Below are 27051 nucleotides of genomic sequence, written 5' to 3'. Positions count from 1 at the left end.
TTTTGAAAAAAAAAAAAAAAAAGGTGTTTACTGTGTAAAAGTAGTAAAACATACAAAATCTGTACAAATTTGGTATCGTTGCAATCGTAACAACCCGCTGAATAAAGTTAGTGTTATTTATAAGACACGGTAAACGGGATAGATTTAGGACGCAAAAAAGTGTGGCGAAATGTCAGGTTTTTTTCCATTCCCCCCCTCAAAAAAGTTTTTAAAAGTGAATCAATAAATTATATGTACATTTACGGCCCATCGGAACAGAACGCCGTATTTCCCATTGAAATCAAGACCTCATGGATATCCACCTTCATACCATCACACCGCCCAGGGTCCATTACTCTTTATTCTATAATAAAACCAGGACACGCTTTATTGGGAAGTGGAGTGGCCACAGCTTTATTTTCAAAACACTTTATTTGAATAATTTAACACTTAAATTCATCTTGAAGGCTTTATCCTTTTTAATGTTGTTTGTTCCAAAGCCTGAGATGCCATCAAATCGCTATTCCAGTGGGCATGTAGGGTACCAAACCGCCTACTTAGCTAAACTCCGCCAGCTGTGACATCTGCAACAAGAAAAAGAGCCAAAGAAAAATGCCGAAACCACAGTACTCATGATCATTCAAAACCATCATAACCACAGGGGAGGGAGGGAGGGTGGGTGGGTGTACTTCTCGTTGGAGCAGAAGGTGAGAGGGGGAACTGCACTTGAACCTTCACACTTATTAACTTTACCACACCCCTCGCACCACCCTGTAACCAATCCTGGATCCCTGGGCATTTCATTAACTTTTCACCTCTCCTCCTCCATCCCTGGCAGTCCTTGGCACTTTCCCTACACGATTCATTGCCTACAATGAGCAGATGTTTGGAGGCGTTCTGCTTCCGATTTTTTCGGCTGTTTTTCGGCCCAAAAAACGGCCGAAAATAGCCTGTGTGAACATACCCTTAGATTTCTTGACATGACTGGTTTAGTAAATACTTGCATTCCACAATTATTGAGCTTTTCTTAGAACTCTACAATGTGCCGTTCCTCTATTATTCCTACTGGAAATGTATGAATAAATTGACAACTAGATGTTATCTGCCCTTGCTGGGTGCATGAGCCCTAAGGGTGGATAATTATATAATATATTTTGCAGCCACCCATAATAACAAAGGTAGGAGCCATTTACTAGAACTATTAGGCTGGATTCACACGAGCACATTACGTCCGTAATTGACGGACGTATTTCGGCCGCAAGTACCGGACCGAACACAGTGCAGGGAGCCGGGCTCCTAGCATCATAGTTATGTACGATGCTAGGAGTCCCTGCCTCGCTGCCGGACAACTGTCCTGTACTGTAATCATGTTTTCAGTACGGGACAGTAGTTCCACGGAGAGGCAGGGACTCCTATCATCGTACATAACTATGATGCTAGGAGCCCGGCTCCCTGCACTGTGTTCGGTCCGGGACGTGCGGCCGAAATACGTCCGTCAATTACGGACGTAATGTGCTCGTGTGAATCCAGCCTTAAGGTACAATCTATTTTTGAGTAAACCTGTGGATATGATTTGTCTATGCAAAATAAGGTCCATAATACCATGAGTCAACTATTATTGCTCGCGGAATTACCTGAGCAAATCCTTGGATTTACACGAATGCCATCATATTGGGCAGTGCAAACATTGAGAAAATCATATCCCATTACACTGCAAGAAAGACTTTCCTGCAGTTCTCAAATCCTCCTTTCCGTGTATGGAACGAATGTAGGGGAAGAATTTGACAGTTTTTGTTTGCTGATGGTTTTCATTTTCATTTGCAGAGCCCAGGACAAAGCATCTATGCAGCTGAGCGAGCTAGAAGAGGAGATGGATCATCGGATACAGGTCGCTGAGAACAGAATAAAGAAAGAGGTTAGTCGTTCCTTTATTGTATCTTTTACCATAGATATTCATTGTCCATGTGTTTGATTAAGCATGACACTTGAGCACACGTCTATTACTATAGGTGCAATAGACTTGTGTACTGGAGAACGTCTGAGGACACACATAATGGAAAGAAAACAGCCATGAACATGATACATTTCAGAAAGTTTGCCAAAGGGCTGCCCAATATATTTCTATTACATTTGTATGTTTTCATTTTAATGGATAATCTGTGCATTAATTTTTTTTGTAATTGCAGAGCTGCAGTGTTTTATTTATTTTTAATCTAGCGTTTATGAAAATCGGCGCAAAAAATACAATAACGTTTGTAAAAAATTACTCATATCACAGTAAACCAAAGCAGCATCTGTATTCCGTTGTATGTCCTCTGTTCTTGCATGGGCGGCCTCCACTTGTTACTTCATTTGTTTACCACTCTCCAAATACAGTCTGGAAAACAAGCCAAAAACCAAAGTATGCGTATTTATGTTGTCCGAGAAATTAGATAGTAAGCGCCAGTAGGGCTAAGGACTGGTTAAGTAGTTACGTTCTCTGGACGGTGGTGTGGTTAGTTGAATTCTCCTGAAGGGCAGGTCCATATTTTGACCACTTTCTCAGGCAAAGGAATTATTACAGAAATACCTTTAACATATTGCTATATTACAGTTTGCTAATCACTTTGGAAAGTAGCGCCAAAAACGTTAAATACCGTATACCTTGTACTTTTACAAGCTGTATTGTATGTGATTTATATGATTATTTACATTCTGAATGGAGTCTTTTTCTGATACTCACATTTTCCTAATATTATCATAAGTAACTTTTCTAGTTGATATATAGGTTTGCAGCTGTAGTGGTAATACAGGTTTCTGAGCATGTCTGAGGCATTTCTTGCTCTTCATTTTTTAAAGTCTTGCTAAACTTAATGTACTCTGTCAGGCTTCGTTCACATCTGCGTCAGGACTCCATTCCGACGTTCCGGAACCTATAACATCTTTTCTAGAGGTGCAGATTAAAATGATTTTAATGTTAATACGAACCTAAAAGTATAGTGAGGCTGCGTTCACATCTGCGTCAGGGCTCCGTTCCGTCTGAGCTTTCTGTAGGAATGGAGTCCTGACTGACACAAACGTAAACCATAGGTTTCCGTTTCCATCACCATTGATTTCAATGGTGACGGATCCTATAACAATGGTTTCCGTTTGTCTCCATTGTGCAAGGGTTCCGTCAGTTTGACGGAATGAATAGCGCAGTCGATTACGGTATTGATTGTCAAAACAACGGAACCCTTGCACAACAGAGACAAACAGAAACCATTGGCATCGGATCCGGCACCATTGAAATCAATGGTGATAGAAACGGAAACCTATGGTTTCCGTTTGTGTCTGTCAGGGCTCCGCTCTGATGGAAAGTTCAGACGGAACGGAGCCCTGACGCAGATGTGAATGCAGCCTCACATGCGTTTTCTATACTTTTAGGTTTGTATTAACATTAAAATCATTTTACTCTGCACCTCTAGAAAAGATGTTATAGGTTTTTATACTACATTTTCTTAACCTGTTAGTGACCGCCAATACGCCTTTTCACGGCGGCCACTAATGAGATTTATTCTGATGCATACGCCTTTTCCTGGCGCTGCATCAGAATAAATAAATAGAGCAGGGAGTCGTTAAATCTCCCTGCTGCCAGAGGTAGCTGAGGGCTGGGGGGGGGGGGGGGGGGGCATCCCTGCTCAAACAGGTGAGATCGATATCAGTATCTATCTCAGCCGTTTAACCCCTCAGATGCGGCGCTCAATAGTGAGCGCCGCGTCTGAGTTGTTTTGGAGAGAGGGAGGGAGCTCCCTCTCATCCCACTGACACCTGGCAATAAGATTGCCGAGTGTCTGTGTCTCCGATGGCAGCCGTGGGCCTAATAAAGGCCCCCAGGTCTGCCTGTAAGGTCATGCCAGAGGCATGGCCTTGCAGATGCCTGTCCGTTTTAGACGGACAGGCAGTAATACACTGCAATACAATAGTATTGCAGTGTATTATAAAAGCGATCAGATGATCGCATATTAAAGTCCCCTAATGGGACTAGTAAAAAAAAATAAAAAAAAATAAATTAATTTAATAAAGTTAATTAAAAAAAAATGAAAAACCACTTTCTCCCCTTAAAAAATGCTTTACTATTAAAAAAACAAAATAAAGTTAAAAAGTTAGGGTATGTTCACACGCAGTGACCAAAAACCATCTGAAAATACGGAGCTGATTTCAGGCGATAACAGCTCCTGATTTTCAGACGTTTTTGTAGCAACTCGTGTTTTTTGCGGCGTATTTTACGGCAGTTTTTGGAGCTGTTTTTCAATGGAGTCAATGAAAAACACCTCCAAAAACATCCCAAGAAATGACATGCACTTCTTTTTCGCAGGCGTCTTTTTACGCGGCCGTTTTTCATAACAGCTGCGTAAAAAAATGGCCCGTCGGAACAGACCCAATTTTTCGGGTGTTTACGGCCCGAAAATAGGCCGTGTGAACATTCCCTCACACATATTTGGTATCGCCGCGTCCATAACGACCCCGACTATAAAGCTATTACATTATTTAACCCGCATGGTGAACACCGTAAAAAAAAAATATAAAAAACAATGGAAAAATTGCTGTTTTCTTTGAATCCTGCTTTAAAAAAAAAGTGATAAAAAGTGATCAAAAAGTCGCATCTACTCCAAAATGGTACCAATAAAAACTACAAGTCGTCCCGCAAAAAAAAAGCCCTCCTACAACTGCATCAGCGCAAAAATAAAAAAAGTTATTGCTCTTCAAATATGGAGACACAAAAACAAATAATTAAAAAAAAAAATAAAAAAAATTGAGTTCACTGTGTAAAAGTAGTAAAAAACATACAAAATCTATATAAATTTGGTATCGTTGCAATCGTAACAACCCGCTGAATAAAGTTAGTGTTATTTATACTACACTGTAAATGGCGTCGATTTAGGACGCAAAAAAAAAAAAGTGGCGAAATTTCTGTTTTTTTTCTATTTCCCCCCCAAAAAAGTTCATAAAAGTTAAATAAATTATATGTACCCCAAAATGGTGCTATTAAAAAATACAACTTGTCCCGCAAAAAGCAAGACCTTATACAGCTATGTCAACGCAAAAATAAAAAACGTATAGCTCTTGGAATGAGACGATGGACAAACATAAAAAATAGGCTGGTCATTAAGGGGTTAAACTACCCCAGTCAAAAAATAAAGAGTAGATTTACCTATGGGAAAGGGGTATATTAGTGGAATGTATAAAGAGAAACTTACTTTAAATAGTGGTATAAAAAATTACAACACGCCCTCATATGGCGATGTTGACGGAAAAATAGAAAAGTTATGGCACTTTGAACGCAGGTAAGAAAAAAAATTAAAATGAAATAACTTAAATATCCCTGGTCCTTAGGGAGTTAAGATGGTGGTGAGCCCTTTTACCTACATGGAACCCTTTGCTACTGCACAGACTGCATATATAGTACATTATGTCTGCTCCTGTATGGTGAAAATAGACTCAATAAGGCCTTATTTACACGAGCGTAGTTCACGTCCATGATACGCGCGTGAAAATCACGCACATCGCACGGACCTATGTTATTGAATGGGGCCGTTCAGACATTCCGTGTTTTTCCACGCAGCGTATGTCCGCTGCGTGAAACTCACAGCATGTCCTATACTTTAGCGTTTTTCGCGCATCACACACCCATTGAAGTCAATGGTTGCGTGAAAACTGCGCACGGTACACGGACGCACATCCATGGGCCGTGCGTGATTCGCGCTACAGTTGTTGAAGAAATGAAGGGAATAATAAAACTACCTCCTTCATTTGTTTATAAACATCAAAACCACATGTTATAACGATGCCATATGCGCAAAAAACATGCAGCCACGCACCGATGACACACGGAACTGATACGCACATGTTCGTGTAAATAAGGCCTTAGTCAAAGGGGTTTTCACATTTTGCAGCAGAGTAGGGGAGGATATAAAATAGTTAACAGGTACTCACCTTTTCAAACACCCCCCCCCCCCCTTCCAGCGCTGACACCCCGTTCCAGAAGATCCTGGAGTAGTCACGTGCCTTTTATCGGTCACGTGTCGCTCCAGCCAATCGCTGGCCTCAGCGGTGATGCTGCCATGAACGGCATGTGACTGCTGATGCCAGCGATAGGCTGCCGCTGCACGTGACCATTAAACAGCATATGGCTGCTGCAAGAACCTCCGGGACCGGAACAGCTGGGTATCAGTGCTGGACCAGAGTGAGGACCTGTACAAAACTTGAAAACTCCTGGATAACCCCTTGAAAAATAATTTTTAATCTAAGTTCCTTATACATGTATTATTATTATTGCCATTCAATTCATTTGTAGCATAGATAGAGTAGTGTCAACTTCACCCAGATGAGTAACTTCTGGTATATCCAAGGGGAATAAGCATACAGAAATCTGCCTAGAAGGTAAACATTTCTGATAGTGGAGTTCCTGCTTGACAGCATTTGCAGAGTTGAAAGTTTCGTTACCTCCTTCTTGAACACGTACAATTCACAAGTTATTATTTGCTGAGTGTAGTGGCTTCGCTACTTTACTTCATACAGTTGTTCCTCTTTTGCTATAGTTTTTAGTGTCCCATTTATATGCATAACATGTACATACATTAAACAAATAAAGTGAATTTATTCATCCAACATGGAACCACAACGTTTCACCTCCTCTATGAAGGCATTTTCAAGTAGTGTGTGTTAGGAATACATACGTATATATAAGGGGTACAACCCAAAACAATCAATCAGTATACAATAAAAGGATTTTGTCATCATACAATGATATAAAGTGACTAGTGACATAAGTATCAATGGTGCAAAAGATAAAACATGATATAATATATTGCTTTTCATAAAGTGTAATATCCTCGTGTTACTAAAAGTGTTCAAAAGTTAAATATAAGCAATGTAATTATTAAACACATCAACAGCTGGCACTCACCAATCTAGAAAGAGAGGAATCATTGTAGCTGGACTCATATGTATTCTACATCCTCCATTAACCCCTTAGTGACCAGCCCATTTTAGCCCCTAATGACCAAGCTATTTTATTCGTTTTTCTATAGTCGCATTCAAAGAGCTATAACGTTTTTATTTTTTCATCTACATAGCTGTATGAGGACTTGTTTTTTGCGGGATTAGTTGAGCTTTTTAATAGCACCATTTTAGGGTACATATAATTTTTATATTAACTTTTATTAACCCTTTTGGGGGGGGGGGGATTATAAAAAAAAACTGAAATTCCGCCATTGTTCTATGCGTTTTTAAATTGACGCCGTTCACTATGCGACGTAAATAACATGTTACCTTTATTCTATGGGTCGGTACGATTACGGCGATACCACATATGTAGAGGTTTTTTTATGTTTTACGACTTTTGCACAATAAAAACACTTTTGAACTAAAATTATTTGTTTTTGCATCGTCGCTTTCCAAGAGCCGTAATTTTTTTATTTTTCCATCAATGTAGTGATTTTTTGGGCTTGTTTTCTGTGGGACAAGACGTAGTTTTGATTGGTACTGTTTTGGGGTGCATGGGACTTATGGATTCATTTTTATTATGACTTTTTTGGGGGGCAATGGAAAAAAAATGCAATTTCGCCATGGTTTTTTGCGTTTTTTTTTACGGTGTTCACTTTGCGGTTTAAATTACATATTAACTTTATTAATGGAGTCATTACGGTCGCGGCGATACCATATATGTGTACTTTTTTTTTTTTTTACACTTTTACTAAATAAAACCACTTTTTATGGAAAAAAATGTATTTATTTTTTTACTGTACTTTTTATTAATCATCTTTATTTCACTTTGATGACTTATTTTATTAGTCCCTCTAGGGGACTTTACTGTGCGATATTCCGATCGCTGCTATAATGCTCTGGTATACTTCGTATACCAGAGCATTATTGCCTGTCAGTGTAAATCTGACAGGCAATCTGTTAGGACGTGCCTCCGGCGCGTCCTAACAGGCATATGTCCAAGGCAGACCTGGGGCCTTTATCAGGCCCCCGGCTGCCATGACACCCCATCGGAGACCCGCGATTTCATTCGCGGGCCGCCGATGGGTGACAGAGGGAGCGCACTCCCTCTGTAAACAAAGTTAAATGCCGCCGTCGCTATTGACGGCGGCATTTAACGGGTTAAACGGCCGCGATCGAAGTAAACTTCGATCGCGGGCGTTGGAGCAGGAGCTCATCTGTCATCAGACAGCAGAGCCCCGGCTCCAGCCTGCACGGGAGACCCGTGCAGGACTTAGGGCATGGCCACACGTGGCGGATTTCCTCCGCAACTGTCCGCATCAATGCCGCACAGAATCTGCGTTGCAGATTCTGCGGCGGATCTGCCCAAAATTGATGCGGACTAGCTGCTGCGGACTGCGGGAAAAGTGCTTCCCTTCTCCCTATCAGTGCAGGATAGAGAGAAGGGACAGCACTTTCCCTAGTGAAAGTAAACGAATTTCATACTTACCGGCCGTTGTCTTGGTCACGCGTCCCTCTTTCGGCATCCAGCCCGACCTCCCTGGATGACGCGCCAGTCCTTGTGACCGCTGCAGCCTGTGCTTGGCCTGTGATTGGCTGCAGCCGTCACTTAGACTGAAACGTCATCCTGGGAGGCCGGACTGGAGACAGAAGCAGGGAGTTCTCGGTAAGTATGAACTTATATTTTTTTACAGGTTGCTGTATATTGGGATCGGTAGTCACTGTCCCGGGTGCAGAAACAGTTACTGCCGATCGCTTAACTCTTTCAGCACCCTGGACAGTGACTATTTACAGACGTCTCCTAGCAACGCTCCCGTCATTACGGGAGCCCCATTGACTTCCTCAGTCTGGCTGTAGACCTAGAAATACATAGGTCCAGCCAGAATGAAGAAATGTCATGGTAGTAAAACCAATACGCTCCGCAGCACACATAACATCTGCATGACAGCTGCGGACTTCATTGCGGAAATTAGAATCTCCATTGAAGTCAATGGAGAAATTCCGCCATGAGTCCGCCACTGCTCCGCAACAGACAGAGCATGCTGCGGACACCAAATTCCGCTCCGCAGCCTATGCTCCGCAGCGGAATTTTACGCATCGTCTAAACGAACACTGCTAAATTAAAGTGGAAGTCAATGGACAAACGGCTCCGCTGCGGATTAACGCTGCGGAGTGTCCGCAGCGGAATTTAAGTGAAATTCCGCCACGTGTGAACCCAGCCTTAGACTAGGCTGACGTGAAAAGGCGTCAGCCTAGCCTAAAGCCCATTAGTGACCGACGTAAAAAGGCGTATTAGTGGTCACTAAGGGGTTTAACAGCATGTAGAATCTTAGACTGAGCATGCCTCTAACTAACCCATCAATTGGGTCAAAATGCACATGTGATCAATAGTCGTCAAGGGAACAAGGAAGCAACATCAGATGACACAGCATGAGTCATCCATCATAATGGACGTGACTGTGCATATACGTCACTGCCCATTCGGGTGTGAAGACGCCATCTTTAAGAAGGGAAGGCAATAAGGTAAATGGGATTCGAGATTACAATCAAGTTTAAAAGCGAAAAAACGCTCAGTTTTTATTGCTTAGTCCCTCATCACACCTAGGGATATTAACGGTCAATTCGCCAATATAGCGAAAAACGTTTATGTAGATAGCTTGTGTAGGTACAGATCAAAAGAACATTCTGTCCCTAGACACGGACTGTAACCCTCATATCCGTAAGGGAACAATAAATGTCAAAAAGTATCTACCATATCGTCAGGTGATGGTTCCCCACCCCGGACAGATTATGATGGACACAATTAATTCAGGGATCCATTAGTTGCATATATATTATTTGTTAAAACAAAAAAAAAAAATTATATATATATATTTATACCTTCATCAAAATGGTCATAAACGCCACCGATCCCTAGTGTGAACATGGACAAAGCATATAATATCAAAATGGACCAATCTAAAGTAGAATTATAGATGTTTTGTTCAAAATCAAATCCCATTCACACTGAAATTGTTGTATTATACGTCAAGACCATCACTTTGGTAATACATTTTCTAAAAAAAAAATGAATAAAATAACTTTATTTATTTTTGAAGCTTTGCACCAGCCTAGTCAGGCATTTGTTCACAGTGCTGCTCCAATCCTCTGCTTTTTTTAAATATATCAGCAACTGACATACAAATCACATGTTTATTATACACATATATCAGTTTCATTTTTAGTGGTGCTTTTTAAATTTTTTATTGAACTATCCCCATAAGGGCACGTTCAGACGTGGCGGAATTCTGCAGACACTGTCCGCATCAATGCCGCACATAATCTGCCTTGCAGATTCCGTTGCGGATTTGGCTAAAATGTTCAGGATTCAGGTGAAGAGTACTTCCTGCTCGCTTTCAAACATTCCATCCTAGTCTGGCTATAGACCTCGACACACATAGGTCCAGCCAGAATGATGAAATATCCTGTTCCTGAAAGAAATCCGCAACGCAACACACATTACATCTGTGGATGTCATTGTGTAATTTTAAAACTCCATTGAAGTCAATGGAGAAATTCTGCCACAAGTACGCATCAAGCCCGCAACAGACAGTGCATGCTGCGGACAGAAAATTCCGCACCGCAGCCTATGGTCCGCAGCGGAGTTTTCCGCAACGTCTGCCTGAAGATAACTAAAAGGGCATGTTCACACGTGGTGGAATTGCTGTGGAATTCCGCTGCGGACAGTCCGCACTGGAAATCCGCAGCAGACAGTCGTCCATTGGTTTCCACACCTTTTAAGTGGTCTTCGTGCAGACGTTGTGGACAACTCCACTGTGGTGCGGAATTTGGTGTCCGCAGCATACACTGGCTGTTGCAGACTTGATGCAGACTTGTGGCGGAATTTCTCCATTGACTTCAATGGAGTTGCAAAATTCTGCAATGAAATCCGCAGATGTTGTGTGTTGCGTTGCGTATTGGTTTTATGAACAGGATATTTCATCATTCTGGCTGGACCTATGTGTTTCGAGGGCTATAGCCAGACTGAGATGGAATGTTTTAAAAGAGAGCAGGGTGTGATCTGCACCTGAATCCGCAACGACTAATCCGCAGCATTTTACTGCACATTTTAGGCAAAGGCATCTGCAGATTATGTGCGTCATTAATGCGGACAGTCTCTGCAGAAATACACCAAGTGTGACCATGCCCAAAAGGTGTGGAAACCAATGGACAAACTGTCTGCTGCGGATTTCCACTGCGGAGTGTCCGCAGCGGAATTCCACAGCAATTCCGCCACGTCTGAACGTGCCCGAACACAAAATCTTGAAATATGACAGTTTTCATACCGGCCACTAGGGCAGTCACAATAAACCGATATTTCCTGTTCTCTGTAGCTCACTTATCAGCTTTGTTGTATATAGAAGTACAAGGTGGGAGGGCAACCTCTACAATAAATATATATATACACACACACACTACCAGTGAAAAGTTTTAAAACACCTAAATTTTTCCAGTTATTTTTTACATTAAGGGTATGTTCACACGGCTTATTTTCGGCCGTTTTTTGTGCCGTTTGCTGCTTTGCAATGGCATTTTAGCAGCTGCTCTCCTAATCCTATTAATTTGTCTGGCAGAAACCTTCCTCATTATGCCTTTATCTGAACGAACCCGTCTGTGCTCTGAATCAGCCACAAATCTTTTCACAGTACGATGATCACGCTTAAGTTTTCTTGAAATATCCCATGTTTTTATACCTTGTCCAAGGTATTGCACGATTTCACGCTTTTCGGCAGCAGAGAGATCCTTTTCCTTTCCCATATTGCTTGAAACCTGTGGCATGCTTAGTAATGTGGAACGTCCTTCTTAAGTAGTTTTCCTTTGATTGGGCACACCTGGCAAACTAATTATCACAGGTGTCTGAGATTGATTACAATGATCCAAAGAGCCCTTAGGGTATGTTCACACGGCCTATTTACGGACGTAATTCGGGCGTTTTTGCCCCGAATTACGTCCAAAAATAGCGCCTCAATAGCGCTGACAAACATCTGCCCATTGAAAGCAATGGGCAGACGTTTGTCTGTTCACACGAGGCGTAATTTACGCGCCGCTGTCAAAAGACGGCGCGTAAATAGACGCCCGCGTCAAAGAAGTGACCTGTCACTTCTTTGGCCGTAATTGGAGCCGTTATTCATTGACTCCAATGAATAGCAGTTCCAATTACGCCCGTAATTGACGCGGCGTTCAAGCGCCTGCACATGCCGTTACGGCTGATATTATGGGGATGTTTTCAGGCTGAAACATCCCCGTAATTTCAGCCGTTACGGACGCCCTCGTGTGAACATACCCTTAGGCTGGGTTCACACGACCTATTTTCAGGTGTAAACGAGGCGTATTATGCCTCGTTTTACGTCTGAAAATACGGCTACAATACGTCGGCAAACATCTGCCCATTCATTTGAATGGGTTTGCCGACGTACTGTGCCGACGACCAGTAATTTACGCGTTGTCGTTTGACAGCTGTCAAACGACGACGCATAAAATGACTGCCTCGGCAAAGAAGTGCAGGACACTTCTTTGCAACGTAATTTGAGCCGTTCTTCATTGAAGTCAATGAAGAACAGCTCAAGATTACAGGCGTCAAAGATGCCTCGCAAAATGCGAGGAGGAGCTTTTACGTCTGAAACGACGCAGCTGTTTTCTCCTAAAAACAGTCTGTCTTTTCAGACGTAAAAGCCACTTCTCGTGTGCACATACCCTAAGACACAATACCATCCATGAGTTTAAGGCTATATTCACACGGCAGCGTCCGTTACGGCTGAAATTACGGTACTGTTTTCAGGAGAAAACAGCTCCGTAATTTCAGCCGTAATGGCATGTGCAGGCGTCTTTCGCTGCATCAATTACGGACGTAATTGGAGCTGTTTTTCCATGGTGTCAATGGAAAACGGCTCCATTTACGTCTGAAGTGACAGGCACTTCTTTGACGCGGCCGCCTTTTGATAGCGGCGCGTAAAAAAAATGACCGTCGGCACAGAACATCGTAAAGCCCATTCAAATGAGTGGGCAGATGTTTGCCGACGCTTTTGAGCCACATTTTCGGACGAAATTCGGGGCTAAAACGCCGGAATTACGTCCGTAAATAGTGTGTGTGAACCCAGCCTAATTGAAAATCTAATAATTAAATGTTTATGACACTTAAATCCAATGTGCATAATAATTTGGTGTACAAATACAGCTCCAAAAACGTCCGCTAAAAATGCAGCGAAAAACGCGACTTTGAATAAAAAACGTCTGAAAATCAGGAGCTGTTTTCCCTTGAAAACAGCTTCGTATTTTCAGAAGTTTTTTTGTTTTGTGTGTGCACATACCCTTACACAGTTCTAGTACAGCAAAAAGGGTAAAATGTTTCAAAGGTTCAAAAGTAAGTTGAAAACATAAAAATAATATGATTTTTTAACCTCAAACGTTGCGTTGCGATTTTTTACGCGCATATGTCATCCGTATCTCACGGGTTTTTTTCTCATCATTTCTGAATTTCTGATTTTAACCAAAGGGCTAAAAAAAAGTTTGATACTTACATAGCTTGGCTGTGTTTTTATTACAGGTGAAGCACATAGTTTCAATGTGCTTCACCTGTAATAACTTTACAGCCAAAAATGACATGGCAAAACCTTGGTGATTCGCAGTAAAATACATGCAGTTTTTAGCAATCAAGAAGCACATGAAAGTCACTACAAAACTACAGTAAAAACGCGATCAAAACACACTGTGGCATATCAGCCTAAGGCCTTATTCACACGAACGTGTCCATTTCGCGCGCGTAAAAAATGCAGCGTTTTTCTTGTGTTACTGCTCCGTGTGAAATCTGTGTACAGTGTGTGGCGGGATTCACACGAGTATGTGCGTTTTGCGCACGCAAAAAACGTGGCATTTTGCATGCGCAAAAGGCACTTAACAGCTCCGTGTGTCAGCCCCGTATGATGCGCGGCTGCGTGATTTTCTCGCTGCCACCGTCATTATGCCACGCTGTATGTTTGTAAACAGAAAAGCACGTGGTGCTTTTCTGTTTTCATTCATATTTTTCACTGCTGTTGCGAGAATCACGCACGTCCCACGGAAGTGCTTCCGCGTGGCATGCAAGATTTTCACGCACCCATTGACTTCAATGGGTGCGTGATGCGCGAAATACGCACAAAGAACGGACATGTCTGCACGTCCCCATAGACTAATATAGGTCCGTGCGACGCGTTGTACGGACCTATATCACGTTCATCTGAATAAGCCCTGTGTCTGTGTTTTTTACGCGCGTATCTCATTCGTATGTCACACGTTTTTTACGTCAGCAAAATAAACTGAAGGAGGTGTTTTTTATTTTCCTCTTCATTTCTTTAGCAACTGTTACGTGAAAAACGCATGGGACACCGATGTGCGTCCGTGTGCTGTCCGTGATTTTCACGCACCCATTGACTTCAATGGGTGCGTGATGCGCAAAAAACGCACAAGTATAGGACATGCAGTGAGTTTCACGCAAGCGGACACACGCTGCGTGAAAAACACTGAATGTCTGAATGGCTCCATTGAATTGCATAGGTCCGTGTGACGTCCGTTGTTTTAATGCGCGTAACACGGACGTGAAATACGCTCGTGTGAATAAGGCCTATGTTCACACAGGGCAGATACGCTGCATAAAAGTACACAGCGTATGCGCCCTGGTGCCCGCAGGGAATTACGGACAAAAAACTTCACCAAATCGTGGTGCAGTTTTTCGGGCAGTATGTCCACTGTGGAAAACAGCAGGTTTAAAAGAAAAAAGCTTATACTTGTAGTCATGGTGACATGTTCCTCTGACGTCCTGCAGCCCAACCTAGCAGGCACATGGGATGAAACGTTATCACAGGAGGCCAGGCTGCAGGACGTCAAGAGGGACACGTCACCATGAAGCGTAAGTATAACATTTTTTTCTGAGTTGCGATTTTAGCGGTGGAATCGCAGCTTTTCCACCTGCAAAAATCGCAACATCTGCTATTTGTTGCGGGTTTTACCACCCAACTACCACCGCTCAGGGCCGGCGTCAGCACCCAGATGCTGTAAACTTTGGTGGTGCAGAAAGCCATTGGCTCCCTGTCCTGCTATTTACTCTCTTAGGCCACAAGATGGAGACGTCAGCGGTCCGCCGCAATGACTTCACTACATCCCGCCACCTACGTCTGATCGGAAGAAGTGCAAACTTGTTGTGGCAATGGGGTTAAGTGAGGGGCGCAAAGGAGGCACTATTAATGGAGGGGGACACTACTTCTTTAGGGGGGATTATTATTGATTGTTGGCATAAAAAAATAGCATTATTAGTGATTGGGGGATAAAAGGGGCCATTATTACTTAGTGGGGAATAAAAGGGGGCGTTATGACTGTGGGGCATACAAGGCGGCATTATTTGTAAGTTAGGGCATAAAAGGGGGCATTATAATTAAGTTGGTCATCAAAGGGGGTATTATTACTAAGTGGGGCATAAGAGGAGGCATTATTACTAAGTGGGGTATAAAAGGGGTACTAGTACTGAGTGGGGCATAAAAGGGGGCATTATTAATGAGTGGGGGCACAATGATGGAAGTATTAGTGTTTTGGCCATAAAGGGGGCATTATTACTGAGTGAGGCATAAAAGTGGCCATTATTACTGAGTGGGGGCATAAAAAGGGGCTATTATTACTGAGTGGGGGCACTATTACTTTTGGGACACTAAAACGAGCAGAGGAGCACTATTACTGTGTGCGGGAACTAAAAGCGTCACTTACTGTGTGGGGCCTATAGGTGGCAAAAAACAGTGGTACTATAACTCTGGGCACCAAGGGTGGCATTATTACTGTCGTGGCCACTACAAAATGGGGAATGGGGAGTTGGTGTAGAGGTGCGAAGTATGTTGGAAAAGCAAGGAAACAAAGATGTCTGTGTGTCAAATTCTGCAGAGACAAGTCGTATATCTATATATAGCAGACTGCTGCATATAATAAAGGGTTGAAGCACTAAATGAGGACTGAAGGGGAACAGGGTGTATTTACATATCTGCTTTTGTATACCTAGCTGTAAGGAGGGGCTTTGTACCTTGATCTCTATGAGGCTGGATTCACACACAGCGTTTGTTGCGTTTTTCGTATTGTGTTTTTTTGCGTTACAGCGTTTTTTTTTTACAGGTTTTTAGTGCGGCTAGATGTTACATTAAAGTCTATAGTAAAATGCACTACGTATAACTGTATTTTGGATTGTGGTGTTTTTTACGCAATTTTGTGGTCAGTGGTGTTTTTTTCCCAAATGCAGCATGCTCTATGTATGGCCTTTTTTCAGGCATTTTTTTCCATAGGCTTCTCTATAGTACCTAAAAAATGGCAGAACAAACGCATGTACATGACACTAAATTAAAAACACCATTAGGCCTCATGCACGCGACCGTATTTTTTCCCACCCGTAAATACTGGCGTAAATACGGGTCCGGTGTCACACGTATTCCACCCGTTTTGCACCAGTATTTACGAACCCGTGCCCGTAAATATGGGTCCGGTGTCACACGTATTCCACCCGTATTTACGAGCACGTTTTTGGCGGAAAAATAGCACTGCACTAATCGGCAGCCCCTTCTCTCTATCAGTGCAGGATAGAGAGAAGGGACAGCCTTTTCTGTAATAAAAGTTAAAGAAATTCATACTTACCGGCCGTTGTCTTGGTGACGCGTCCCTCTCTTCACATCCAGCCCGACATCCCTGGATGACGCGGCAGTCCATGTGACCGCTGCAGCCTGTGATTGACCTGTGATTGGCTGCAGCGGTCACATGGCCTGGAACGTCATCCAGGACTTCGGGCCGGATGTCGAGAGGGACGCGTCACCAAGGCAACGGGCGGGAGACCGGACTGGAGGAAGCAGGAAGTTGTCGGTAAGTATGAACGTCTTTTATTTTTATTTTTTACAGGTTTATACTGATCGGTAGTCACTCTCCAGGGTGCTGAAAGAGTTACTGCCGATCAGTTAACTCTTTCAGCTCCCTGGACAGTGACTATTTACTGACGTCGCTTAGCAACGCTGCCGTAATGACGGGTGCACACATGTAGCCACCCGTCATTACGAGAGCTCCATAGACTTCTATGGACTGTCCGTGCCGTTATTACGGCCTGAAATAGGACATGTTCTATCTTTTTCAACGGCACGGGCACCTTCCCGTGAGAAAACGGGAAGGCACCCGTCGCCAATAGAAGTCTATGAGCCCGTTATTACGGGTCGTGATTACGACCCGTAATAACGGGCGTTTTTACGGTCATGTGCATGAGGCCTAAGGATAAGTCCACACGGAGCGGCCCTGACACCATCGCAACGCGGCCAAGACCGCGCTGGCACTATGTAGGAGCGGCTGTCAAATACCTCGTTAAGGGGTATTCTGGTTACATTCACATGTGCCCTGCCGCTCCATTCATTCTCTATGGGAGCGTCGGAGATAGCCGAGTGCAGTGTTCGGCTTTTTCCGGCGCTGCCATAGAGAATGAATAGGGGGTAAGTTGTTGTAATTTGCTAAATCGTGCGGCCATAAAGGGTGTATTAATTCATGGCCGCACGATTTTGCAGAAAAAGGGACGGTTTACCCGCGTAAACGTGCGGCCACTAACAGGCTGTTTGACAGCCGCACCGAACATGGCGCTGGCGCGGTTGTTAGCCGCGATGCGACCGTGTCAGGGCCGCTCCGTGTGGCCTTACCCTAACAACGCTGCTAAAAATGGGACTTGACCAGTTTTACAACTCCCCCTCCCAACTTGCAAAAAATAGGGAAAATAGTTTTTTTGCCGTGGTTTTTGCTGCAAAGAAAGGCCGAAATTGACTCCCATTGATTTCAATGGGAGATGGAGGCGTTGTTTTACCGCGAGCAAAAAAAAACGCTCGCCGAAAAAGAAGCGACCTGCCCTATCTTGAGGCGTTTTCCGCCTCAAAAACCCCATTGAAATCAATGGGAGACGGAAATAAATGCATTTTTTAATGCTTTTATCGCCACGATTTTTTACGCGATTTTTGCCCGCGGTTATTCCATCTTTCTGTTGAAAAAAAACTAAAAAAAAACGCGTGTAGTGCAAAACCACTTAAAAAAACCGGAGCTGATTTTTCCAGGCAGAATTTTCTGCCTGCAAAAAACTGTTTGATGAAGTTTAATTTGACAGAAAAATCTGTGCGTGAAGGAAACCTATGGCCGGAATCACGCATGCAGTTTTTGGTGTAGTTTGTGGCAGGAGACATATCAGTCTTTCCTTTAGGCCAGGATTACACCGTTTTTGTGGCACTATTTGGCACAGTTTTTTAAGCCAAACACAGGAGTGGACATAAAAGAAAGGAGATGACTCCGTATTTTCTTTATATCTTTCCTTCCTTTTGGATCCACTTCTGGCTTTGGCTCAATAAATTGAGCTAAAAACTGCCACAAAAACTGCATCAAAACTGTTTGTGATCCTGGCCTTATATTTTTTCTTCTTTTTGGATCCATGTCTGTGTTTGGCTCAAAAAACTGCAAAATGTGATTCCAGTAGTTTTGATGCAGTTTTTGATGCAATTTTTGGCTCAGAGTTTCATGCTAAAGCCAGAAGCGGATCCAAAAGGAAGGAAAGGTATAAAGAAAAGACTGATGCATCTCCTTTGTATTGTTCCTGTGTTTGACTAAGGCCAGGAAGACACACACAGTTTTGATTCAGTTTTTGGCTCAGTTTGTTTTTTTAGCTAAACACAGGAGAGCACACAAAAGAAAGGAGACGCATCACTATTTTCTTTATACCTTTCCTTCCTTTTGGAAAAAACTGAGCCAAATACTCCTACAAAAACTGCATAAAAAAACTGTGTGTGTGATTCGGGCTTAAAAAAAGGAGCAAAAAAACTGCACCAAAAACTGCGTGTGTGTGTGATCCTGGTCTTAAGCTGGCTATATACATAAGATAATTGTATTGCAAACATTTTTTTATAAAACATATTTCTGTCATTTATCTAGCACAGTACTGTATGCGGGCATCGGTGGTGAAGTGCCGCCTAATTGGTGCGGCGCAGCTGAGGAGGTAGTTTTGACAAAAGTGATCATATTCTGCGCAGGCCTTTCTCTGGCTGTACAATCTCTGGTTTAGCAACATAACTGACACTTTTTCTGCTTATTTTAAAGAGGCTCTGTCACCACATTATAAGTGTCCTATCTCCTACATAAGGAGATTGGCGCTGTAATGTAGGTGACAGTAATGCTTGTTATTTAAAAAAAACTATCTGTTTTCACCACTTTATTAGCGATTTTAGATTTATGCTAATTAGTTGCTTAATGCCCAAGTGGGCGTGTTTTTACTTTAGATTAAGTGGGCGTTGTACAGAGGAGTGTATGACGCTGACCAATCAGCGTCATGCACTCCCCTCCATTCATTTAGTCAGCGCATAGGGATCCTTTTAGATCCTTATGTGCTGTCTTATACTAACACATTAACAATACTGAAGTGTTTAGACAGTGAATAGACATTCCACGGGATGTCTATTCACAATCCCTGCACTTCGTTACTGTTTCTGTGGTAGTTACAGCAGAGCAAGCGTAATCTCGTTGTAACCTGTCATTTACAGCGAGATCTCGCGAGATTACGCTTCCTCTGCTGTAACTACCACAGAAACAGTAACGAAGTGCAGGGATTGTGAATAGACATCCCATGGAAACTCACGACATGTTCTATATTTCGGCGTTTTTCGCGCATCACGCACCCATTGAAGTCAATGGGTGCGTGAAAATCACGCGCACCAGACGGAAGCACTTCCGTGGGACGTGCGTGATTCGCGCAACAGCAGTAAAAGAATGAATGTAAACAGAAGAGCACCACGTGCTTCTCTGTTTACAAACATCCAAACGGAGTGTCATAATGATGGCGGCTGCGCGAAAAGCATGCAGCCGCTCATCATACGGGGCTGACACGCGGAGCTGTCAAGTGCCTTTTGCAAAACGCAGCTTTTTTTTGCGCACGCAAAACGCTCACGTTCGTGTGAATCCGCCCTTATAAGACTGGGTTCACATGTTGCGTTTATGTTGCATTTTTTTACTTTTGGGAAGAAAAACGCATCTAAAATACGCATATGTTTTCGGTAAAAGTGAGTCCTTTTATTAATTGCCCATGTGTTTTACAAAATGTTTCAGTTGTAACCTAGTTTTAAATTTACAATACATAGTATTCCAGCTGAAACACTTTGTAAAACGCATGGGTAATTAAAAAATGACGCGTTTTTACCAAAAACGCATGTGTATTTTAGGTGCGTTTTTCTGCCAAAAAGTTCAAAATTTAACAAAAACGCAACATTATTGCAACATGTGAACCCAGCCTTAGGCATCAAGTGGTAAGTCAGTTCTTCAAGTTGATGTGCTGGAAACAGAAAAAAAATGGGCAGTGTAAGGAGCTGAGTGACTTTAGCGTAAGGCCACACGGAGCGGCCCTGACACGGTCGCGACACGGCCAACAACTGCACTGGCACCATGTTCGGCGCGGCTGTCAAATACCCTGTTAATGGCCACGCGTTAATGCGGGTAAAACGTCCCTTTATCTGCAAAATCGTGCGGCTATTAATTAATATACCCTTTATGGCCGCATGATTTGCAGGTAAAGGGCCGTCTTACCTGCAATCACGCGTGGCCATTAACAGGGTATTTGACACCTGCGCCAACAATGGTGCTGGCGTGGTTGTTGGCCGCTTTGCGACCGTGTCAGGGCCGCTCCGTGTGGCCTTACCCTTAACAAGAACTAAATTGTGATGGCTAGACGACTGGGTCAAAGCATCTCCATAATGGCGGGTGTGGGGTGTTCCTGGCATGTAGTTTAAAGGAAGGAAAATGGGTGAACAGCATCATGGGCACCCAAGGCTCATTTATGAATGTCTGGTTCAAACCTACAGAGGATCTACTGTAGCACAAATTTCTGAAAAAGTTAAGACTGACTATTAGGGTATGTTCACACGGCCTATTTACGGACGTAATTCGGGCGTTTTTGCCCCGAATTACGTCTGAAAATAGCGCCTCAATAGCGCTGACAAACATCTGCCCATTGAAAGCAATGGGCAGACGTTTGTCTGTTCACACGAGGCGTATATTTACGCGCCGCTGTCAAATGACGGCGCGTAAATAGACGCCCGCGTAGAAGAAGTGACCTGTCACTTCTTTGGCCGTATTTGGAGCCGCTATTCATTGACTCCAATGAATAGCAGCGCTAATTACGGCCGTAATTGACGCGGCGTTCAAGCGCCTGCACATGCCGGTACGGCTGAATTTACGGGGATGTTTTCAGGCTGAAACATCCCCGTAATTTCAGCCGTTACGGACCCCCGCCGTGTGAACATACCCTTATAGAGAGGTGTCAGAACACACAGTGCAGGTCCTGGCATTCATGTGGATGTTACTTTGACACGTAACACCTACCTAAACGTTGTTGCAGGCAGAGTGTACCCCTTCATGCCAACGGTATTCCCTAATAGCAGTGGCCTTTTACAGCAGGATAATGCCCCCCTGCCACACTGCAAAAATTGTCCAGGAATGGTTTGAGGAACATGACAAAGAGTTTAAGGTGTTGACTTGGCCTACAAATTCCCCAGATCCCAATCTGATTTGAGCCTCTGTGGGATGTGCTGAAAATCAAGTCCCATCCATGAAGTCCCCACCTCACAACTTACAGGACTTCAAGGATCTGCTGCTAATGTCTTGGTGCCAGATCCCACAGGGCGCCCTCAGAGGTCTTGTGGAGTCAATGTCTCGATGGCTCAGAGCGGTTTTGTTGGTATGAGGGGGACCTACACAATATTAGGCAGTTGGTTTTATTGTTATGGCTGAACAGCGTATGTTTGTAATGCTATCAACCAAAAGTACAGTAGTATTAGATGACCAATTAGTCGTCCATCTTATGGCCAGTTGGCATGTCATGTCCGGTCAGCTTCAATTTCTAGTTGATGAAAATAACGTATGATCAGTAATCGAACAAAAATATCAAAGCGTCTTGCTCAGATAAGGTGGGTTTTTCTAGATACACTTCTTATTTAAAGTAAACAAATACACCTAAAAGGCAAATTGTGCGTGCCTGCTTAGTCTTTACTTTGTGGGCTGGTAGCACAATGCACATCTGTGTGAGACTAGTAAACTCCTCTCTTACACATAAACACAAGAACAGTTGCTAGACTACGTAAGAAACAGTGTATGTTTTATTTTCCTGATGTGTCTATATGAAAGCACAATGCGTTGAACAATTTCATCTCTTCTTTTTTTCGTTCGGATCTGGCACATAGGAGTTTTTGTATGCCCTTTTCAGCTCAAAGTGGCATAAATATAAGCACTGTGTTAGGGCATTGTGGTATTGCAAGAGGAACTGTGTTGGGGGCAGACTGAGAATTGTCTAGGTTTTCTTTTTCTTTATATTTTCAGGCTGGTGGTTTGGTTTTTTTGTGGTCCCAGGAACGGCACAATTATTTATATAGGGCTCGGAAATCATCTGCTTACCTTCACATAAAAGTAAACTGTAAAATATTGTCTGTCTTCTGCCATCACTAGGGGGAGCTTACTACATATGGATTCCAAAGCTAAACCAGAAATACCTCATGAGAAGCTATCTCCAACTGCACTCTTTCTACCTTGCTTTAGGAAATACATTTTATTTTTTATTTATTCTATTTGACTTATGTTCTATTCCAACCTGTGTAACTTTACTGTAATCCACATCTAGTTACGGGGATTACATGATTTTATTTTAGTTCCATATGAAACAAAAAGAGGACTGAAATGACTGAAGCGATTTTATAGAAGCTGCGCTAACAGGCATAAAGTGTACAGGCGCAGCTGCCGTGCCCAGAGACAGTTGCGGGAGAGATATACTGTATACATTAAGCGGCTTATAGTCGGTAACTGCTCTTTTCTTTTCCTCTCTTCATCTAGTCTTGAGTTTTCACACAAACATCTGAAATGTTTGGGTCTGGTTCAGGCTCCATTTTAGTACACGTTAATTGTATGTGAGCTGCATTTGTTCTCTGTATGATAAAAAGTGCACAAGCGGATTTGTAGAAGCTTGGTTCATGGCTTGGTTCAAGCATAAAAATCTTTGACAGGAGCAGTCAGTCACTGGCATAAAGTTCACCTTGTATCATTATGTTCTTTTTTGGTCCATAATTCTGTGCTGATTAATTTCTTATAACTGTCGGAGCTCTGTTTTTCTGATACAGAGCTCCAAATCCCCGGCATATAAATAGATGTAAAGTGAATTTGAGTTCAAGTTTTTGCATATATTCATATATGCCCTCCAGCCGTTGATTGACACTTTTTTCCCTATGCAGGGGGAGTATGAATATATCAATATACTCGGACTCATCACCTCCAGATCTGGCCGCGCACCATAAGAAAAAAATTGAAATACTCCTAAGCTACTGAAAATGGCAAAATAAGTGATAGCACACTGAAATTAGCGTCCCTATCACTTCTTTATGCTGCCCTCAGACAGGGCATCATAAGGAAGTGACAGATCCACTTTAAAAGATAACATTATGGCTACCTGCAGCTGCCTCTAGAGGGAGCTTAGGAGCATACTGTTTTGTGCGCAGTAAGCTCCCTCTAGTGGCAATTGCACACTGTAAAATCTGCACCTAATAGTGCGTTTTGTGATGCGTTTTTAGGTGCGTTTTTTACATTTTGATGTGGAAATAGGTGTGGTTTTATGGTGCGTTTTTTAAAATAAACTTGTCAGATACAATTCGCAGACAGGAACGCAAGATAAATTGACATGCTGTGGATTTTAAAATACGCACCGCAGGTGAATTTACGTGCATAAAAATTCTGCAACATGTAGATGAGATTTCTGAAATCTCATTCACCCTGCTGTTACTGTATTACGCTGCAGATTTTCCGCCGGAAAATACACGTGGCAAATCAGCACGTAATACGCAACGTGTGCATTTGGCCTTACAATAGGGATGGCAAACTGATTACAACCTGCTCAGAGATTCTTGGCATAGAAGTAAACATATATAAGCCAGAAAACAGCACTAGGTAAGAAGAAAAGAAGAAGGAATGGAGAGGTGGCTGGGTTTACGGAAACAGTCAAGCTCACTGTGCTATGCTGTTTCCGTAACCTCCATTCTCTTCTATGGGAGTTGAGAAAAACAGCGTAGCACAGCGAGCTCGGCTGTTTCCGTTATCCCGGACACCTCTCCATTCTTTCTCCACCTGGATGCAGTGGCTAGTGGGACAGGGCCAGGGAGCCCCTGTTCTGGAGATAGATGCGGGTCCCAGAGGTGGATGCCTTATCTATTAGACATTTATGGCATATCCCATGGATATAACTTAAAGGGCTTATCTGTGATGTGACATTTTTATATTAGGAGCTTAAAATGAAAGAAATAGACCAAAAAAAGCAGTACTTACCTATCCTTGGAAAGGCAGACTGTTCCAGGTTTTATTTTGGTCACAAGTGACTTGAATAGGTTTAGTTATGTATGGCACTCCCTTACTGACCAACGGCTGCACAGAGCCTGGTACTGTAGATTGAAAGATGCTATATAAACCACTTTAAAGTGTTAAGTTAAACCATTTACAGCGTAGAAGTAAAGTTTTGTCAAAGGAAAGTTCTGATAAAATACGATGCACCCCCACTACTCCCTTATAACTCAACCTTACTTGCTACCTAGTGTATTCAATGGACAGAAGATAACTAGGATGAATATTGGCAAATCTTTATATAATAATGCCCCAATGCATATTCTCAATTAAGAAAAGGCATTGTGCATTATACATTGTACCTCCCGAGCACTTCCTTCAGGTTCTAGGACAGGAAGTCGCTGTTTGTTAGCTAGCATTGCCAGCCATATTAGCCAAGAGGTTGTCATTCAGTTATCAATAGAGTCCCGTCCCCTCTCTCAGGTCTCTCTGGCAGGCAGTCACAGTATGAGAACTCTCTCCCAAACCCCTTATCTGTGCTGAGACATTATTGAATTAATGTGTGTAAAGTGTAAAACATGAACAATTACCAATGGTTTGTTTTTCCATAAGGCATATACATTATATTGACAAAAGTATTGGGGTACGTACACATTACACCTACAGAGGCTTTTATGACATCCCATAGTAAATCCATAGTTATTAATATGGAGTTGGTCCCCTCTGTGCAGATAAAACCGCTTCCACTCTTCTGGGAAGGCTTCTACAAGATTTTTGAGTGTGTCTGTGGGTATTTTTGCCCATTCATCCAGAAGGGCATTTGTGAGGTCAGACACTGATGTTGGACGAGAGGTCCTGGCTTGCAATCTCCGTTCTAGATCCTCCCAAAAGTATTGGATGGGGTTGAGGTCAGCGCTCTGTGCAGGCCAGTCAAGTTCTTCCACACCAAACTCCCCCAACCATGTCTTTATGGACCTCGCTTTGTGCACTGGGGCACAGTCATGCTGGATCAGAAAAGGGACGAACCCCAAACTGTTCCCACAAAGTTGGAAGCTACAATTGTCCAAAATGTCTTGGTATGCTGAATTATTTAGATTTCTCTTCACTGGAACTAACGGGCCTAGGCCAACCCCTGAAAACAACCCCATAGCATTATCCCTTTACAGTTGGCACAATGCAGTCAGGCTGGTAACATTCTCCTGGGATTCAACAATCCTAGACTCATCCATCAGACTGCCAGATAGAGAAGGGCGAGTCTTCACTCCACAGAACACGTCTCCACTGCTCTAGAGTCCAGTGGCGGCGCGCTATACACCACTCAATCCGACACTTGGCATTGTGCTTGGTGATGTAAGACTTGCATGCAGCTGCTCGGCCATGGAAACCCATGCCATGAAGCTCCTGACGCACAGTTTTAATGCCAGTGGAGGTTTGGAGCTCTGCAGTTATTGAGTCAGCAGAGCGGTCGCGGCTTTCATGTGCCTCAGCATTCGGCGACCCTGCTCTGTAATGTTAAGTGGTCTGATACTTCGTTGCTGTGGCTCCTAAACACTTCCACTTTGCAATAATACCAGTCACAGTCGATGGTGGTATATCTAGGAGGGAAGAAATGTCACAAACTGACTTGCAATTGTGGCATCCTATTACATTACCGCACTGTAATTCAGTGAGCTTCATAGAATGACCCATTCTAACACAAATGTTATAAAGGTGGACTGCATGGCTGGGTGCTGGATTTTATACCCCTGTGGCTATGGGACTGAATGAAACACCTGAATTCAATGATTAAGTGGTGTGTCCCAATACTTTTGTCCATATAGTGTATATATCAGGCAGACCAGAGCATTTACCCTGGTATAGTATATATGGCTACTATTTGTTACAAGTAATACCTTAAATTCATTTTCTCCACATCACTAGAAATGGGTGTTCCAACATAAAGGGCTTGTCTCATCACAGACCTATTTCATAAGCGAGCTGGCACGACACCAGCGGCAAACAGCAGATGTTACCGGGGGAAGCCATGGCCAGGCAGACTGGTATCCTGCTGCATAACACATGGAGAGGTCGAGACGGTCAGTTTCTGTAAGAGTAGCTCTCTGTTCTGGCTCATAAAGGGGGCCACGAGTGGGGGTCCTCTTTCTGTAACGTCCATATACCCATATAGGGCATATGAACAGGACCTTTAATATAATGCAGAGATCTACTTATTAAAAGGAATTTATCATGTTGAACATATTGCTTTACCTGCGAGTAGCTTATTACAGAGCAGGAAGAGCTGAACGGCGGTAATATAGCAATTTAGAGCATTATGGGGAAAATGTATAAAGACCATTCAGACAGTGTAAGCATGTGAGACATTTATAACACATCCGGCCTTCCGTTTTTGCATATTTCCCTTATGTCTGACAGTTTCCTGTTTGGGGTGTGGCTTGATTTCCTATCACTGACTTATATAATATTAGTCTAAAACTTCACTTGTATTGGTAAATATTTTTAACTATCAATAAAAGTGACGTTTTTAGACTTGTATTATTTCCACTAAAGCCAGTGACAACATTTTGACCTACGTCTAATAGAAAATTGTCAACCTGCCTCCATCAGTTACCATCAGATTACACTAGTCATACACTGTAAAAAGATTTGGTATAGTACATGGACCAAATTGACATATGTCCATGCAACATTTCTATGAGC

General features: G+C 42.9%; 1 protein-coding gene and 1 long non-coding RNA gene across 4 annotated transcripts in view; one reads left to right on the top strand and one right to left on the bottom strand.

The window, feature by feature from the left end:
* Nucleotides 1-27051, top strand: part of RASEF (RAS and EF-hand domain containing) — a 101876-nt gene that overhangs the window by 26692 nt on the left and 48133 nt on the right. Inside the window, exon 3 of the mRNA XM_075852286.1 lies at nt 1804-1894. Within this exon, the coding sequence (XP_075708401.1) occupies nt 1804-1894 (91 nt within the window). The remainder of the gene's footprint in view (nt 1-1803; nt 1895-27051) is intronic.
* LOC142742498 (uncharacterized) lies at nt 378-26715 on the bottom strand. Of its 3 annotated transcripts, none has more exons than XR_012881400.1 (4): nt 26602-26715; nt 26247-26401; nt 1614-1871; nt 378-563 (listed from the first exon to the last, which is right to left on the bottom strand). It is a non-coding gene; the product is annotated as an uncharacterized LOC142742498 (long non-coding RNA). The 3 variants fall into 3 exon arrangements; XR_012881396.1 differs by lacking the exon at nt 26602-26715 and adding an exon at nt 24343-24455 and having other exon boundaries at nt 26247-26591; XR_012881395.1 differs by lacking the exon at nt 26602-26715 and having other exon boundaries at nt 26247-26591.

The sequence above is a fragment of the Rhinoderma darwinii genome, chromosome 1 (genome assembly GCF_050947455.1).
Source record: "Rhinoderma darwinii isolate aRhiDar2 chromosome 1, aRhiDar2.hap1, whole genome shotgun sequence".
In the NCBI taxonomy this organism is placed as follows: domain Eukaryota; kingdom Metazoa; phylum Chordata; class Amphibia; order Anura; family Rhinodermatidae; genus Rhinoderma; species Rhinoderma darwinii.
Note: the sequence above shows the minus strand (reverse complement) of the source record. Positions and strands in the feature narration are given on the sequence as shown.